Raw genomic sequence first — 14,562 nt, forward strand, 5'->3', positions numbered from 1 at the left:
GGCCCAATTTGTTCTGTCTGAAGTGGGAGTTGTCTCCAGGTGGGAGCTGTTGTATTAATTTTAGAGAGAGAAAATGGGGTCCATAGTCATAGGTGTTAACATAACCCAGTCAGTGTCCAGCATTAAACAGTTTTAAACAAGGTTCAGCGTTTGGTATACAGAGATCTCAGCCTGCTTAATACTATGGCAAAAAAATCCTTGAAGGAAAAACAGTTAATGCAATTGAAATGTAAAGTATTAAATAAGGCTCTCGTTCAACAAATCCCTTGTTCTCTTTTCCTGTAGCTGGAGAGAGTCTTTACCCGGAATAAAGCCCGTGTTTGACAGTCTCTTAGGTGGCAATAACTGTCCTTTTGGGAAAAAGTGAAGTTAGTTGAGATAGGCTGAAGCTGTTGTTGTTGCTGTGTTATTAAAGTCCAATCCCATTTTCTAGAAGACAAAACAAGACAAACACGCATGAATGGGAAAGGAAAGAACAGCAAAGATTAAAATGCAACTTTTTCTGTCTCTGATGTTGACTTTCACTTGCAACCTCACTGCTGGAAAAATACAGGCCCAGCACATGGTCTTATCAGCCACTCTGAGACCTGGCAAATATGCATTGGCCTGTTTAGGGCATTGCTTTAAACTGCCTCTTTCTGGTCTCGGGCTTACAGTAGTGTTGCAAAATATATAATCCTGGCCAGCTCAGCCAGACTCTGCTTAGACAGAAGGCAAAAGAAGAGGAATAAGAAAGATAAGAAATAAGGTGGGGAAGGAAAAGGACACATGAGAGGGGGGAGAATAGAGCTTCACATCCTAAATGACATTTGGGATTCAGCCAGAGCTGGTGGAGATGACAATGTCATCTGGGTCCCTCTCTCTGGCTTGGTCTCATCAGGACAGAATCAGAATGAAAAAGACCCAGGTTCCCAGGTAACATTGGGGTGGCAGCCATAATTGTGAATCTCCTGCAGTCGCCAATTTTTCTCACAAAGTCTGTTTCTTTAAAAAAACCCAAACTGAGTGATGGGCGGAATAGGCCATCCTCTCATTATTTTGTTCATCACTCTCGCCTTACTTCTGACATGCCACATTTAATCCATTGATTTCTGGTTCCACTTCTGCCTTGTTGCCACATATGATCTCAACACAGTGCTTCAGTTATATCGGTAACACCTTTTTGTTTAGACTAACTCAGTCATTCTGTATTTCACTTTTAATAATTTTTACAAACAACCTTATGTAACATTCTGGGTTGGACTTCTGTTACCTTTTTCACATCAAAGTTTGCAGACATTTGTTATTCCAGGTAACCTAACAATATTACAAACTTCCATCCACTTTCCCACAGTTAGGCTCACAGCTGAGGAAGGCCTTCTAGGCCTCAATTATTACAACAGACCGTGTTTCTGTTAACTAACTCACAAAATGGTTTCTGCTCCTGAGCTACTAAGCCATCACCAGACACATGAATAGCTGCCACAATAATGTCTTCCTTGAGGGTGAAATTCAACCCCAGAGCACAAGGTCCACACAAGAACTCCACAATACTGAAATACTATATTAAATGCTTAAGTAGTGCTGAGGATTGTGTGCAGACCTTTCACAATGGGATGAATTTCACCCTGAATGGTTTTCTCGGGGGGCAATAGTAAACTAGCAAGAATAAAAGATGAAGTAAAAGCAAGAAGTTTCCTCTCCAAATAAGAAGGCTGTTATTAGTACAACTGTATTAGGCATTCGCTCTCACAAATCCAAATTCATACAAATGTTTGTTGGGTGTGGGGAAATCATCCAATATTTTGTTGTATTTTTCCAGGAATTTAATGTGCACATGTCTAAATAAAGGAAATTCCACATGAAATTTATTCTCTCAACACAGGATTTAGTTTTTAGAAAATAGGGAAGAAAATGATCGGATGATAAAGGAGCAAGCATGGATTAAATTAGTGACCTTCCAAAGCCACCTTTTGAGTCAACAAGAAAAAAACCCTTAATTCGTTGATTTAAAGTCCTGCTGTAGTTACTCTGAATTGTCACACATCTCCCCTGTGTTACATGATTTACCAATAAAGCACAGGAAAGGGAGGTTGCCTTATTTCCAGGTCTTCCAGGCATTGCAACACCTGCAAGAGAAACAGGAAAGAAACTTTGTCAACCTTCTGAACTTACGGGAGAGGCTGTCAGTTCAGCAAGAGTGGTGGAGAAATTGGGTGTTCGCACTGAAAACATAAGCTATGCCTGTTTGTAGCTAAATGCATAATAGTGTAAATATTCAGGGATACAAATAAAGCCTCACTGAAGCAAGTAGAGCTTTCATATGTAAGTCACAGCAAAGATGTAAGCCTTATAAGGCTTTTCAGAACACCCTTTGCTTATTCCACCCCTATAATTGGCCATCTTTGCTTGACAACGCAATTGAAGTGTTTTATATCTGAAATCTTACAGACTATTTAAAGGAGTTTCCTCATCCTGTTTTTTAAACCAACCTGCAGTGTCAGCCTGATACAGGAAAGCGTGAAACTTCCTTTTTTCAGTTACAGATACCTTGTTTTAATATTCATTATCCAGGATACCAAATGGAGCTATGCCAATAAAATATACTACCATTAGCGTCCATGTTTAAAGCCATTCTATCTCTATTGCAGCATTTAAAGAATATTCCCAGCCCAGATTTGCCTCCACAGTTGCTACCACATGAAAGCTTTACAAGTCTCTTGAGCTCTACAGAAATGAAGATGCTGCCCCAGCTGAAACCCTGTTCCTTTGCAGGGAAGAAAAACAAGTCACAAACTCTACCATGTCTAACTCCATTTGAGCCCATGTAAATGACATTAGGGAACAGGGGCACACTGAGCAAGATGCACCATGCACTTCCCCAAGCAAATTCTTGCCTGCCTGCCTGCTGGCCAGCTGACTGTTAGCCAGAGAGGAAGTAGATGAATAGATTCATGGAGTTTAAGGCTAGAAGGGACCATTATATCATCTCATCTGACCTATGTGTCCCATGCCATTAAATTTCACTGTTCCCCTGTATTCAGCCTAATAACTTGTGTATGACTAAAGTATAACTCATGCTCAGCTAACTGTGCTTCCCAAAGTATCTGGGAAGTGCCACAACTATGGATAAATGGGGAAAGGGAAGAAGAAGGGGATGAGGGAACCTTTCCACACCCAACTGGGGGTCCACTTCCTGAGGCAGAACTGCTTAGGACCTCACTGCCATAACAAGGCTTTGGGACACAGGACTAGCACCCTCTTCACATCCATGAATGCCAAGTATATTGGGAGAGCCAGCAATAAGGTTGCAATGTTAATACTAGTATTTTTAATGTATATAGCACCTTTCATTCAGAGATCTCAAAGCAACTAACAAATTCTAATTAGTCCTGCCAACAATCCTATGGATTATATAAACATTATTCTCATTATACAGGTGGGCACAGAGAGTCTTGCTGAACTTGCCCAGAGTTACACACCAAGTCTGTGAAAGACAAAAATAACCCAGAAATCCTCCTGTCTCCTAATCTCATTCTTAAACCACTACACCATGCTCCCTTCCATTGAGCAATGGGAGTTTGGCTGAGTAAAGACTGTCTCTCTTATTCCCTACTGAAAGTACTGTAAACCACAATTACAAATGGCATATCTTTTACTTCTCCACAATATTCACTAAGGGCTCTATTGTGCTAATATGTATCAGGAACTGTGAAGCACCACTCCGGGCAGAGCTCAGAGAGGCATAAAGGGAGGCAGAGAAAGTATGGCTGCAACCACACCCATGAAGACAGGGCCTGGCATGCACCTAGTTAGCCTTGTTAGCTAGTGAAGTGAGGAGGAAGAAGTAGAAACTATGGTCCCACAGGCTCTCTGAACTTCCCTCTGTATCTTTTGGAGAGGCTAGCCCTGAACAGCCCTGCACTGCCTGCTTGCAAGGACTACTCTTGTGCCCAGGGCCCAGTACAATCTTCCTATATGGCCTCTGTGTTTGCACAGCACCAAACATGATGGAGCCCTGAACCTGACAGAGGCCTTTGACTCTAACCAGGATGTAAATACTAAATAATAACAATTCACTGATTTCTACCAGAAACATGGGAAATCAAACACTGAAAAAAGCAGAGCACTTCCATGTGAATAGGGTGTAAGATACACAGATACAAACACCACTTGTGGCATAACATTGTTTTTATTAAAATTTATTTCAATAAACTGATAAAAATAGTTACTTAGGCTTTTCTGTCAAGGCCTTGATCTCCAGCATGGCCTATCTGATCCAATGGTTCTTATACATTAATCCATTGGGGCTTGTGTTCTTTTGTTTCAGATCTTAGTTCAATAATATCTAGATGTAATTGTTTTCATAATTATGGGAATTGAATGTGCGTGTACTTTTAAATAACATGTGCTTCAATTATTTTGTTTCTCAAATATGTATTTTAAAGGGGGAACTTGTGATTCTGGAGAAGCCCATGAAAATGATGTCCTCCTCTATGCAAAGATAGAAGGAAAGAAAGAGCACATAGCTCTTGATACACTGACCTATGCTTCTTATAAGGTAGGTGTTATAGACAAAGATAGATAGACAACCTACATTTTTAAGCAGCAAAGAGTCCTGTGGCACCTTATAGACTAACAGACGTATTGGAGCATGAGCTTTCGTGGGTGAATACCCACTTCGTCGGATACATGTACATTTTTAAGCCAATTTGACCATGCTGAGTGTGGCATTCCACTGGGGTAATTCAACAAGAGCTTTTCAAGCAACTAACATATACAGATCACTCTGTTAGAAAGCATCTGAGCATCAAAATTCTGCAATGCCCACTACTTAGCTCATTTGGTAGCAGATAAAGAGGTTGGAAGCTTGTAATTCTTATAGCTATTTCTGAGCATGCAGCAGCTAGATTGGGGGAATGGGAGTGTCAATAAAGGAGAGGTTTGTGCTGTCCGTATGGTCTGGTAAGCAGTCAGGTAGGCATGGTAGGTTTGTGAAGCTAGCACTGGGCAATATTTTGCAGTCCTACTGTGATAGCAGATGTATCCTTTAAAAAGAGCATGCTGTTTTTGTTGTCTCAGAAAATATAGGGCTTTCATACGCAATTTCCAAAGAGTTCTCTATTGTGAAAGGAACACATGAGCAAAATTCACCCTGGGTTTTGTCAAGCTTATACACCAATCAAAATATGAGAAGTCTAGATGAAAGTTAAAATTAGAGCTGAGCGAATAATGGATTTTTCGGTTCGCTGGCAATTGTGTGACCTCGCAGTCTCCTTTTTGGTTGTTTAGCACAAGCAGACAGACTCCCTGGAATGATCACACAGGCATGAGCTCAGTAAACAACAGACAATGTATTTATTACTAAAAAAGGATACAGAGACAGTTCCATTACTATTGCTGGAAAACACTTTTGCCTTCTCACCCAGGCAACAAGAATATTCACCCCTGAATATCAGCAGGGGGTGAATTCACCCAGCAATCTTCTCAGGATTGCTTCCTGAATCTGGGGTCCTTCCTGCTATGAAGAGCCATATGCTTTAGGGGCTGTCTGTGGATGTGCCATACACAGAGCCCTAGCCAGCACAGTAACTCTGGTACAATATTTTTATTGTGCTGTCTAAAAGGAAGAAGAAAAGACAGGGGTTACATATATACATATGCACACAACATTGTTACAAACTAAACTACAGCATGTTTCTGCCTTACAGTATATAGAGGATATTGTATTAAAGGTCTAGTCTACTTAAAAAGCACTTCTAAACTTTTATCACTTTCTTTTGTTAACACCTAAGATTACTATAACTATAAAATTTAGAGAAAAAAATATCTTTTCAGTCTGTTTACTTTATGTGTTTGAAAGCACTTTGTGCTGAGTCAGTTTTGTTGTTTCACTGTAGTAAAGTTTCTCCTGTTCTTTGCATGGCAATTGGAAAGAACCCACTTTAAAAAAAGGAAATTATTATTGACAACTGAAGAAAATAATAGGGTGACTCAGAGGCAGGGGTAGTCTCTACAACTACATTTGACATTTTTTTTTCAAATCGACTACATTTACAGCTAAAAGTGTCCCTTTATTATATTAAAAAAGACTAGTCATATAGCTCCAGACACGAGCTAAATTTCATCAAAAGAACATTTCCTTATATTTTAAACATGACATCCTCTCCAAATTATTCCATTCTATTTAAACCGGAGGTGCACTTCTATTGCATTTGCTAATGTGAACTGGAAGAGTTGAGAAGCAATACCCTTTTCTAACGCACCATCACTGCTAAGCAATCAAGCTTAATTAGTATTTTTCAGAACACAGAAGACATGGTCCCTTCAAGGTGTTTACAGTCAAATACCCTGATTATTGTAGGTGCTGAGCACCCCTGATTCCCAGGATAGTATGGCCATGCAGTGAGTTAAATGTGTTTTTGTCTGGGTTCTTTTGTGGGGAGATAGTTAATTTAATAGTCAACATGAAAGAAGCAACATGGATAATGGGCTAGTATTGTTTGGCCCCTTTGAAATTATTGCTGCTATTTTGTAAACAGTATTTTTCTGTGTAATTTTTTATATAAATCTAATTAGTTTAATTTCTTTTGAAGGTTCCATCTTTGGCTTCTGTTGTCATTAGTCCGGAGCTGCAGACTCCTGCTACCAAGTTCTGTCTTAAGCAAAAGAATCATCAAGGGCATAACAAGAATGTCTGGGCTGTTGATTACTTCCACGTCCTGCCGGTACTCCCCTCCACCATAACTCACATGATCCAGTTTTCCATTAATCTGGGCTGTGGAACTCATCAACCTGGTAACAGGTACAACAGGCTAGATTTATCTTGAAACTAACCTGCTGTCTTATACTTTTCATATTATAGCATCTCTGAAATGATTTGGATCTTTTTCCCAGAAAGAAAGAAGGCAATTAAAAACAACAAATGTAAACAGGTTTGAGGCTTGCATGCAGCATCTCACCTAGCACCAGTCCAGTCTTGTTCTCACTGAAGCCAGCAGAAGGGTGGTTATTGACTTCAGGAGGAAGGACAACCGTATGGTTAAGGCACTGGACTGGTTCTCAGGAGATGTGCGGTCACTTCCTGGCTCTGCAGTAGATGCCTTGTGTGACTGTGGGCAAACCACTTAGGGCTTGATCCTGTACCAGTTGAAAGTCAATGGCAAAGCTATCGTTGATTTCACTGGTCACAGAGTGAGGGCTCAGTTTCTATTCTGTACAATGGAGATATTATTGTCTCCCTACCTCACTGCTCAAATCATGCAGTTCTTATTCAGGTCCTATTCTGACACAACTCCAGTGATATTAATGGGACTTTTGCTGAACTAAGCATTAAGGACTACAGGATTTGGCTCTTCATGCTTTGTTGGGTGAAGATATTGGGTGCAGGGCCGGCTCCAGGCACCAGCGAACGAACCAGGTGCTTGGGGGGGCCAATGGGAAGGACCCACCACCGAATTGCCGCCAAGGAACGAAGCGACGCTGTTGAGCTGCCTCCGAAGTGCTGCGATCATGGCTTTTTTTTTCTCCTTTTCCTCCCCCTGTGCCGCTTGGGGTTGCAAAAAAGCCTGAGCCGGCCCTTCTTGTATCTTATAACAGTAAATGTCAGCACATCATGGATTTCTCAAGGGATCAAGGTATGGAAAAGAATAGTTTCCAAAATAGGCTTGCACACACTTCGTGCTGAAGAAAGAGCAATGATGTATGCCTATGAGCGTGCTATTGGCAGCCCCGCTTACTAATCTTCCATAGATTATTGCTGCCAATAGCATGAATAATCTACTCTGGAATGATGCAAAGTGTCCATTGTCAGATCAGAGCTGTGTGGGCATAAACATGAGGACCTCACATCTAGGCCCAACTCCAGAACATTCCCCTCTGGCTTTTCTTCCAGAGGGGCTGCAAAGCGGTTTCTCCGTGGAGTCAGGGGAGGAACTTGGATAGAGAAAGCCAACAGCTGCTCCATGTTTCCACAGTTTCAGGTGGATTTTCTGGTGGTCATCTACATGCAATGACTGCTAGAATTTGTCCTGTCATATTTAATGAGTTATATTAGCAGTTGTAAGTATTTTAACCATATGTACCCAGCAATTTGAGAGCTAAATATAAAATGATCCTTTAAAGGAACGTTTTCTTTTAAAAACCATAATATTTATTATATCATCTGTATCACAAATTTTCTAGTGGAGTTTTTTTGTAATGTTTTTATATGTTTTCAGATTAATTTTCTTCCCACTCACATAGCATTTCTAAGACAGGAGAGAGCTCCTTCACAACAAAAGAAACACTAGGTCTCCATAAGCCTGATTTGCATTTCACAAATAATTTGGAAGTGCAGATCTCCTGGCCTACAGTATTATTCATAATGTTTTCATTACTGGGAATGCAAGAGAATATGTTACGTGAATACAACCCTCCAAAGTATCAGTATAGGTAAATCTGAAATGAATTGGCTGAACCCTCATAAACCATTTTAATATATGTTTATAATATCATGACAATAGTTGTATAGTAAGACACTCTTTAAATAAAATCATATTCTCAGTAAATTATTCTGAAATGGAAAAGTCATAGCCCAGCAATGTGGTGTCAGGATGATGAACTGTGACTTTTTTAATCCTTCATTTGTGTTATTTAAAATAGAGTGTTAGAAATTATGCTTAGTAAATTACTCTATTTGAATATTTCAATAAAGCAGCAAAGCTCAAATAAATTAAATGCTTTCTACATTAGTTGTTGAAGGTTCACAGGATGTTAGAAATCTAAAGCTATTCACGGAGTCATGTATTATAAACACTTTATTTTAAAAAATAAGCTGCAGTGAAATGCAAGGGTGGGGGGAACATGCCATCAGGAGCTTCATGAGAGCCGAAGTCCTCAAGGAACATTTGTAGATATATTACAGGAAATGACACTGCATTGCCAGGGGATTGACTATATCATCTAACACAGTGATACCGAGACTGAGGCTCGGGAGCCACAAGTGGCTCTTTAATGTGCCTCCTGTGGCTCTTTGCAGCACTGAGGGACATGATCCTTTCCCTCTGTTCGGCATAGGTGAGGCCTCATCTGGAGTACTGTGTCCAGTTTTGGGCCCCACACTACAAGAAGGATGTGGAAAAATTGGAAAGAGTCCAGCGGAGGGCAACAAAAATGACTAGGGGGCTGGAACACATGACTTATGAGGAGAGGCTGAGGGAACTGGGATTGTTTAGTCTGCAGAAGAGAGCTGCTTTCAACTACCTGAAGGGGGGGTTCCAAAGAGGATAGAACTAGACTGTTCTCAGTGGTAGCAGATGACAGAACAAGGAGTAATGGTCTCAAGTTGCAGTGGGGGAGGTTTAGGTTGGCTATTAGGAAAAACTTTTTCACTAGGAGGGTGGTGAAGCACTGGAATGGGTTACCTAGGGAGGTGGTGGAATCTCCTTCCTTACAGGTTTTTACGGTCAGGCTTGAAAAAGCCCTGGCTGGGATGATTTAGTTGGGGATTGGTCCTGCTTTGAGCCGGGGGTTGGACTAGATGACCTCCTGAGGTCCCTTCCAACCCTGATATTCTATGATTCTATATTAAAACACTGTGTAATTTAATTATAAATCAATCTAAGTTATTAACCAATCAGGATGCTTTTACTATGTTATTAGCCAATTGTAGAATACGTGGTCACTCATTTTGCTGTGAGAATAATATATATATATAGGTAAATGAAACAATGAATTCATACTACTGTGGCTCTTTTGGATAATGTAGATCTCTAATTTGGCTCCTGAACTACTGAGGTCTGAGTATCACTGATCTAATGGGTCTTCTCCTTGTCTGATTTCCATCTGTCTGTCTTCACTGGTACATTTCAGCAGCTATGTGCAGCTTTCGAGATACACAGTTTATGTCTCTGTTGTGTCCCTAGAGCACTCTAAACATCTGGGGTGCTGACTCCAGGTGAGCATTACCTGTTCTGTCACAGTCATATGATACCAATTGGGTAATTCTGTTCTCAGGGATGGCTGTTGTGATGTCTCTCCATCCAGCAGCTACGTAGATAGACAGATGCACTGAGCAGTCCCCCCGCTCCCTAATGCAAGGCATTGGTTATTCCTTTTATGACTGGCATTCAGTCATTGAGGGAAGACTCTAATGACCGTTGGATCTGATAACTATCAGAGAGTGAAAAGAAAAAAGGAGCATTAGGTGGATGACTAATATTGTCTCCCCTGTCTTCTAAATATATACCTATCTGGGGATTGACAGTAGCAGAGGTCTTGCCCACAGTTGATATTTAAAGAAAAGTAGAAGGAAGGAAAACCAGTCAGTCTCTTCAACAGTGAGACAACTCATTGGAGTTAGTCTAACCCTAAGGCTACTGCCAGTGTGCTACTCCCATGAGCAGTGTAGCCTCAGGTGGGGATGGAGGGACAGATCAAAGACAAAGGGTTTCCTCAACAGGAGCACAGCTGAAATATCCCAATAGGTGTATGGAGACATTCTTTCCTCCAACAGGTTGGCCTGCTATAGAGCTAGTATCCACAGCCTTATGTAGGATGCATGGATTGGAGAGCTATGCATCTCCAATCCATGCATCCTGGATATTTTGAGCTATGGAGGGTTTTATATAATTTCCTAATCAAAGCACTTATTGTATGCCCAAAATATTTCAGTAGTGCTGTGCTACATGCCTGGGCAGTCAATCACTTGGCCTTTTAGTCCAGATAATTCTGAGTGAAGGAAATATAAATAACGTAACTCATTTGCTTTCTCAATCTAGTGACTCTCCCAAGGAAATAATTCATAAAATCTATTAGCAGTCAGATCAGTCAGACTCTCCTTCTTAATATTTTTCTTCAGTACTGTGCTCTGACTGGTTCTTACTAACAGGTAATACTCCTGGGGGAATTCTACGCCAAAAAATTAAACATTCTGCACATAATATTTTAAAATTCTGCAAAATTCTGCAAATTTTATTTGACAAAGATAACACTACATAATCACGCCAGTTTCAATTATTTTGGTAATTTATTTCAAAATACCTGTCAGCAAATATTTCTGTAACAACACAGACACAAAATTTCCCCCAGAAGTAGAGTTAAAGAAACCCCTCTGACAACCCAGTTCCTGTTTCTCTGCCTCCTCGCCCCCCCCCAAAAACCCAACCACGGTCCCCCCATCCAATACACCCAAATACCCTACCCTCCAGAACCCAGCCGCAGGCCACCCCCCCAGCTCAGACACCCACTCCCTACCCCTCAGAGCCCAGGGATCCTGAGGGAGAAACAGCCTGTTGCTCAGTCACAGGCTTGTGTGAAGTTTCCTGTGTGTTGCCCTCTCCTTCCCTCAGGTGATGCTGGGAACTGCATCTGCCAGGAACACTCTGGCTCCCTCCCACTCCCCCTGGCAGTGTCTTCCATGTGTGAGCTGTACTCTGCTGAGTCCAGCGGCTCCTGGTGGCAGCCAGCAGCACTGCAGCCCATTTCTGCGGGGAAAAGGAAATTCTGCGCTAAAAACATTAATTTCTGCAAAATTCTGCATTAGGCAGTGGTGCAGACTTCCACCAGGAATAATGTAAGAATAACATCAATCCCGTTCAAATACATCATAAAAATAAACATGTCATGGCCAAAAGAGGACTGCAATAATTGCTTTCACCTTTATCAGTTAAAGGTGTTCGTATATGGTTTACATTTTGTTGTCTTTAAAATACTGAACTTGCTTCATGTTTGCATTTTCAGTGTTTTACCCTCAAAGGCATTTCATATTTCAACATCAGAGGTATCAATTATTTAGCAACCAATGAGTTTTAAAGCTTTTATATGTTGGTGCTACAAATGCTGATGTATTATATTTAGTCTGAGGTGAATACTCTGTTTATGTTGTTAGTGTCTACTTGGAATTTTCAACCAATCATGGCCGTTCCTGGTCCTTACTTCACACTGAGTGCTTACCTGAGATATGTGCTGGGTCTCATCTTCCTCACAGTACCATCTATGCCTCTGAAAACTACAGTGGGTAAGAGAGTTCTGTGCAAAACTAGCAGAGATTCAAGACTACAAAAGGAAGTAAATCCTTTGTGACACTGGAAAGTAGTGAAGAAAGTGTCCCCATGCAATCTTTCATTTCTGATTAACTGAGGATAGCAAACAAAGGAGCTGTTTTTTCTGGCTGCCCAGAAATGAAAAGTTATGTACCTCGGACAGTTTTTGTTGTATAGCAATATTATTTTTCCGATGCTACAGGCAAAAATTACATACATACACAAAATGAGGCAAAATTTACTTGAGGTTTTGTTTTGATTAATCTATTAAATTATAATAACAAAGGACTCTTCCCCCTATGGCCATGTTCACATGATCCACATCTTTTACTAATTTGGAATTATGACATCTGGAATACAGTGGAATACCTCTGGATTTCACTAGCCAAAAATTGTGATTGTAAATATTTTGTTGGGTAGAACAGCATATAGAGGTTCAGCAAGAAAAAAATAGCCATTGACTGGGTGAAATATGCTAATCATGCATTAATCTAACAGAAGAAAAATAAAGGGCCAGATTCTGTTCCCAATTAAGTATGCTTGATGCTACTCTGGCAGTTCAACATGGACTTAAGTGACCATCTGTGGATTCCTCTTGCATAGGGCAATCCCATGATGATACAGAGCTGACATAACTTCCTGTATCCCACGTTCCTTGTAGCCCTCAGAATAGAGAGCAAGTCAGAGGCATGACCATGGAAGGGAACATAGTTGGAGTGCCTTGACGGCCATTACAATTGATCATAACCTACAGCAGACATGAGATGCTCAGATAATTATAAGGATGATAGCCATACAACTACCTAGATGGGTAGAAGTTGCACTAGTGGCCAGAGCCATTCCCTGCCTGCCCGCCCCAGGATTGGGTGGCTGTAAAGGTGGCAAATGGCAGCCTTTATCCCCTCTTCAGGTCCTGCTCCAAGTGGAGCTCAGCCAGATCCAAAGGCTTAACTCTATATTTAGCTTTAGAGAGGTCCATTGTCAGGGAAAGGTTCATTATACTAAGCCGTTCAAGGGCAGTATTATTTGAATAGAAACAACAGCATATTTTTGTTTGTTTCATTTTAAATGCTTTAAATAACATATTCTGTAATGTACTAAAATACCATGGACCAAATTCTCCTTTGGGTAGCTGTGGGGTGGGAAAGCATTTGGGGCACTAGCTTGGGACTTGGAATTAACGATTAAAGATTTTTTTTTCAGAAACAAATATTTAATAGTGGGCTCTTCAGTCTATCAGAGAAAGGTATAACACAATCCAATACATGAAAGTTGAAGCTAGACAATTTCAGACTAGAAATAAGGTGTACATTTTCCATGGTGAAAGTAATTAACCGTTGGAACAATTGACTAGAGTCATGGTGGAATCTCCATCACTGACAATTTTTAAATCAAGATGTTTTTCTAAAAAGATCTGCTTTAGGAATTATTTTGGGGAAGTTCTATGGTCTGTGTTGTACAGGAGGTCAGACTAGATGATCACAGTGGTCCCGTCTGACCTTGGAACCTATGAATCATTTACAGCATATAAATCTGTAGTAACTGCATTGACTTGTGAAAGGAGAATTTAGGTCTATACAAGTATAAAGTTCTTAAAACTCTTCAGTGTAAAAAAATGTCATCAATGTATACTAATATTTAACAACTACCATTTAAAAATGTGAGAATTTATGTGTGAAATGTATTTCAGGTGGAACCGAATAACTATTCCCCTTCCCAGTGCAGCATTAACCAGAAATACCAGGATTCGATGGAGACAAACAGGACCAATCCATGGAAATATGTGGGCGATTGATAATAGTTAGTATTCATACCTGTTATCATCATGTACCATTCAGGTACAATTTCCATCCACAGTTCCCAGTAGACACATATTTCCCAATGTCATAAGGCTGGGATTTGCAGATTGTTAAACATCCATCTTATGTGCACATGGTCACCAGTCTTTAATGAAGCTAGAGGGGAATTATATAATCTGAAAAGGCAGTGGAATCAGAAGATAAATGATATATAGAGCTGCAGTGGGCAAAATGTAGATTATCTTTTTTTTTTAATTGAAAGTTTTCTAAAAGTAGAATATTCATGATGAGGGGCTAATATAACATTTCCTCTGACTGCTTAAATCCAGTTAACATAAGTAGGTACTACATTGTGCTATTAAGAATGTGTACTGTGCTTTCCTAAGTAACTGCAACATCTGGGATATATTATACCTGCTAGACACAGAAGACCTTAATAAAGAAACACTGCCACCAGCACATGGATGACAGCTTTTGCACTGTGTACAGTATTTGATAGGGAGAAGTATCTTCTATGATAGTACATTTCTCTATTTCCATTTTAGAGGCTTATTTTTACCTAAATTATTTTCTAATACCTATAAATACATCTTTTTTTAAAACAAATATGCATTTATTTTGAAAAAAGCAAGGCATCTTGCACTGAATCACATAGTAATAAATCTTACAGTCATGGAAAGGCAAGCTCAGGATAGGAATATTTAAAACAGAAACAAGTACTTTGTGAATGCAAGATTTGTATATCTCTGGATTTATACCTC

At 40.2% G+C, this 14,562-nt stretch overlaps 1 protein-coding gene and 1 long non-coding RNA gene across 3 annotated transcripts in view; one reads left to right on the plus strand and one right to left on the minus strand.

The window, feature by feature from the left end:
* The window catches only part of RELN (reelin), a 444,047-nt gene that overhangs the window by 280,218 nt on the left and 149,267 nt on the right, over nucleotides 1-14,562 (plus strand). For both annotated transcript variants that reach the window (XM_039517535.1, XM_039517540.1), the window contains exons 13-16: nucleotides 4,428-4,540; nucleotides 6,576-6,784; nucleotides 11,849-11,977; nucleotides 13,693-13,802. In XM_039517535.1, the coding sequence (XP_039373469.1) occupies nucleotides 4,428-4,540; nucleotides 6,576-6,784; nucleotides 11,849-11,977; nucleotides 13,693-13,802 (561 nt within the window). The remainder of the gene's footprint in view (nucleotides 1-4,427; nucleotides 4,541-6,575; nucleotides 6,785-11,848; nucleotides 11,978-13,692; nucleotides 13,803-14,562) is intronic.
* LOC120392883 lies at nucleotides 301-5,421 on the minus strand. The gene is made up of 3 exons (XR_005591814.1): nucleotides 5,405-5,421; nucleotides 2,050-2,108; nucleotides 301-429 (listed from the first exon to the last, which is right to left on the minus strand). It is a non-coding gene; the product is annotated as an uncharacterized LOC120392883 (long non-coding RNA).

The sequence above is a fragment of the Mauremys reevesii genome, linkage group 1, assembly GCF_016161935.1.
Source record: "Mauremys reevesii isolate NIE-2019 linkage group 1, ASM1616193v1, whole genome shotgun sequence".
NCBI lineage: Eukaryota > Metazoa > Chordata > Testudines > Geoemydidae > Mauremys > Mauremys reevesii.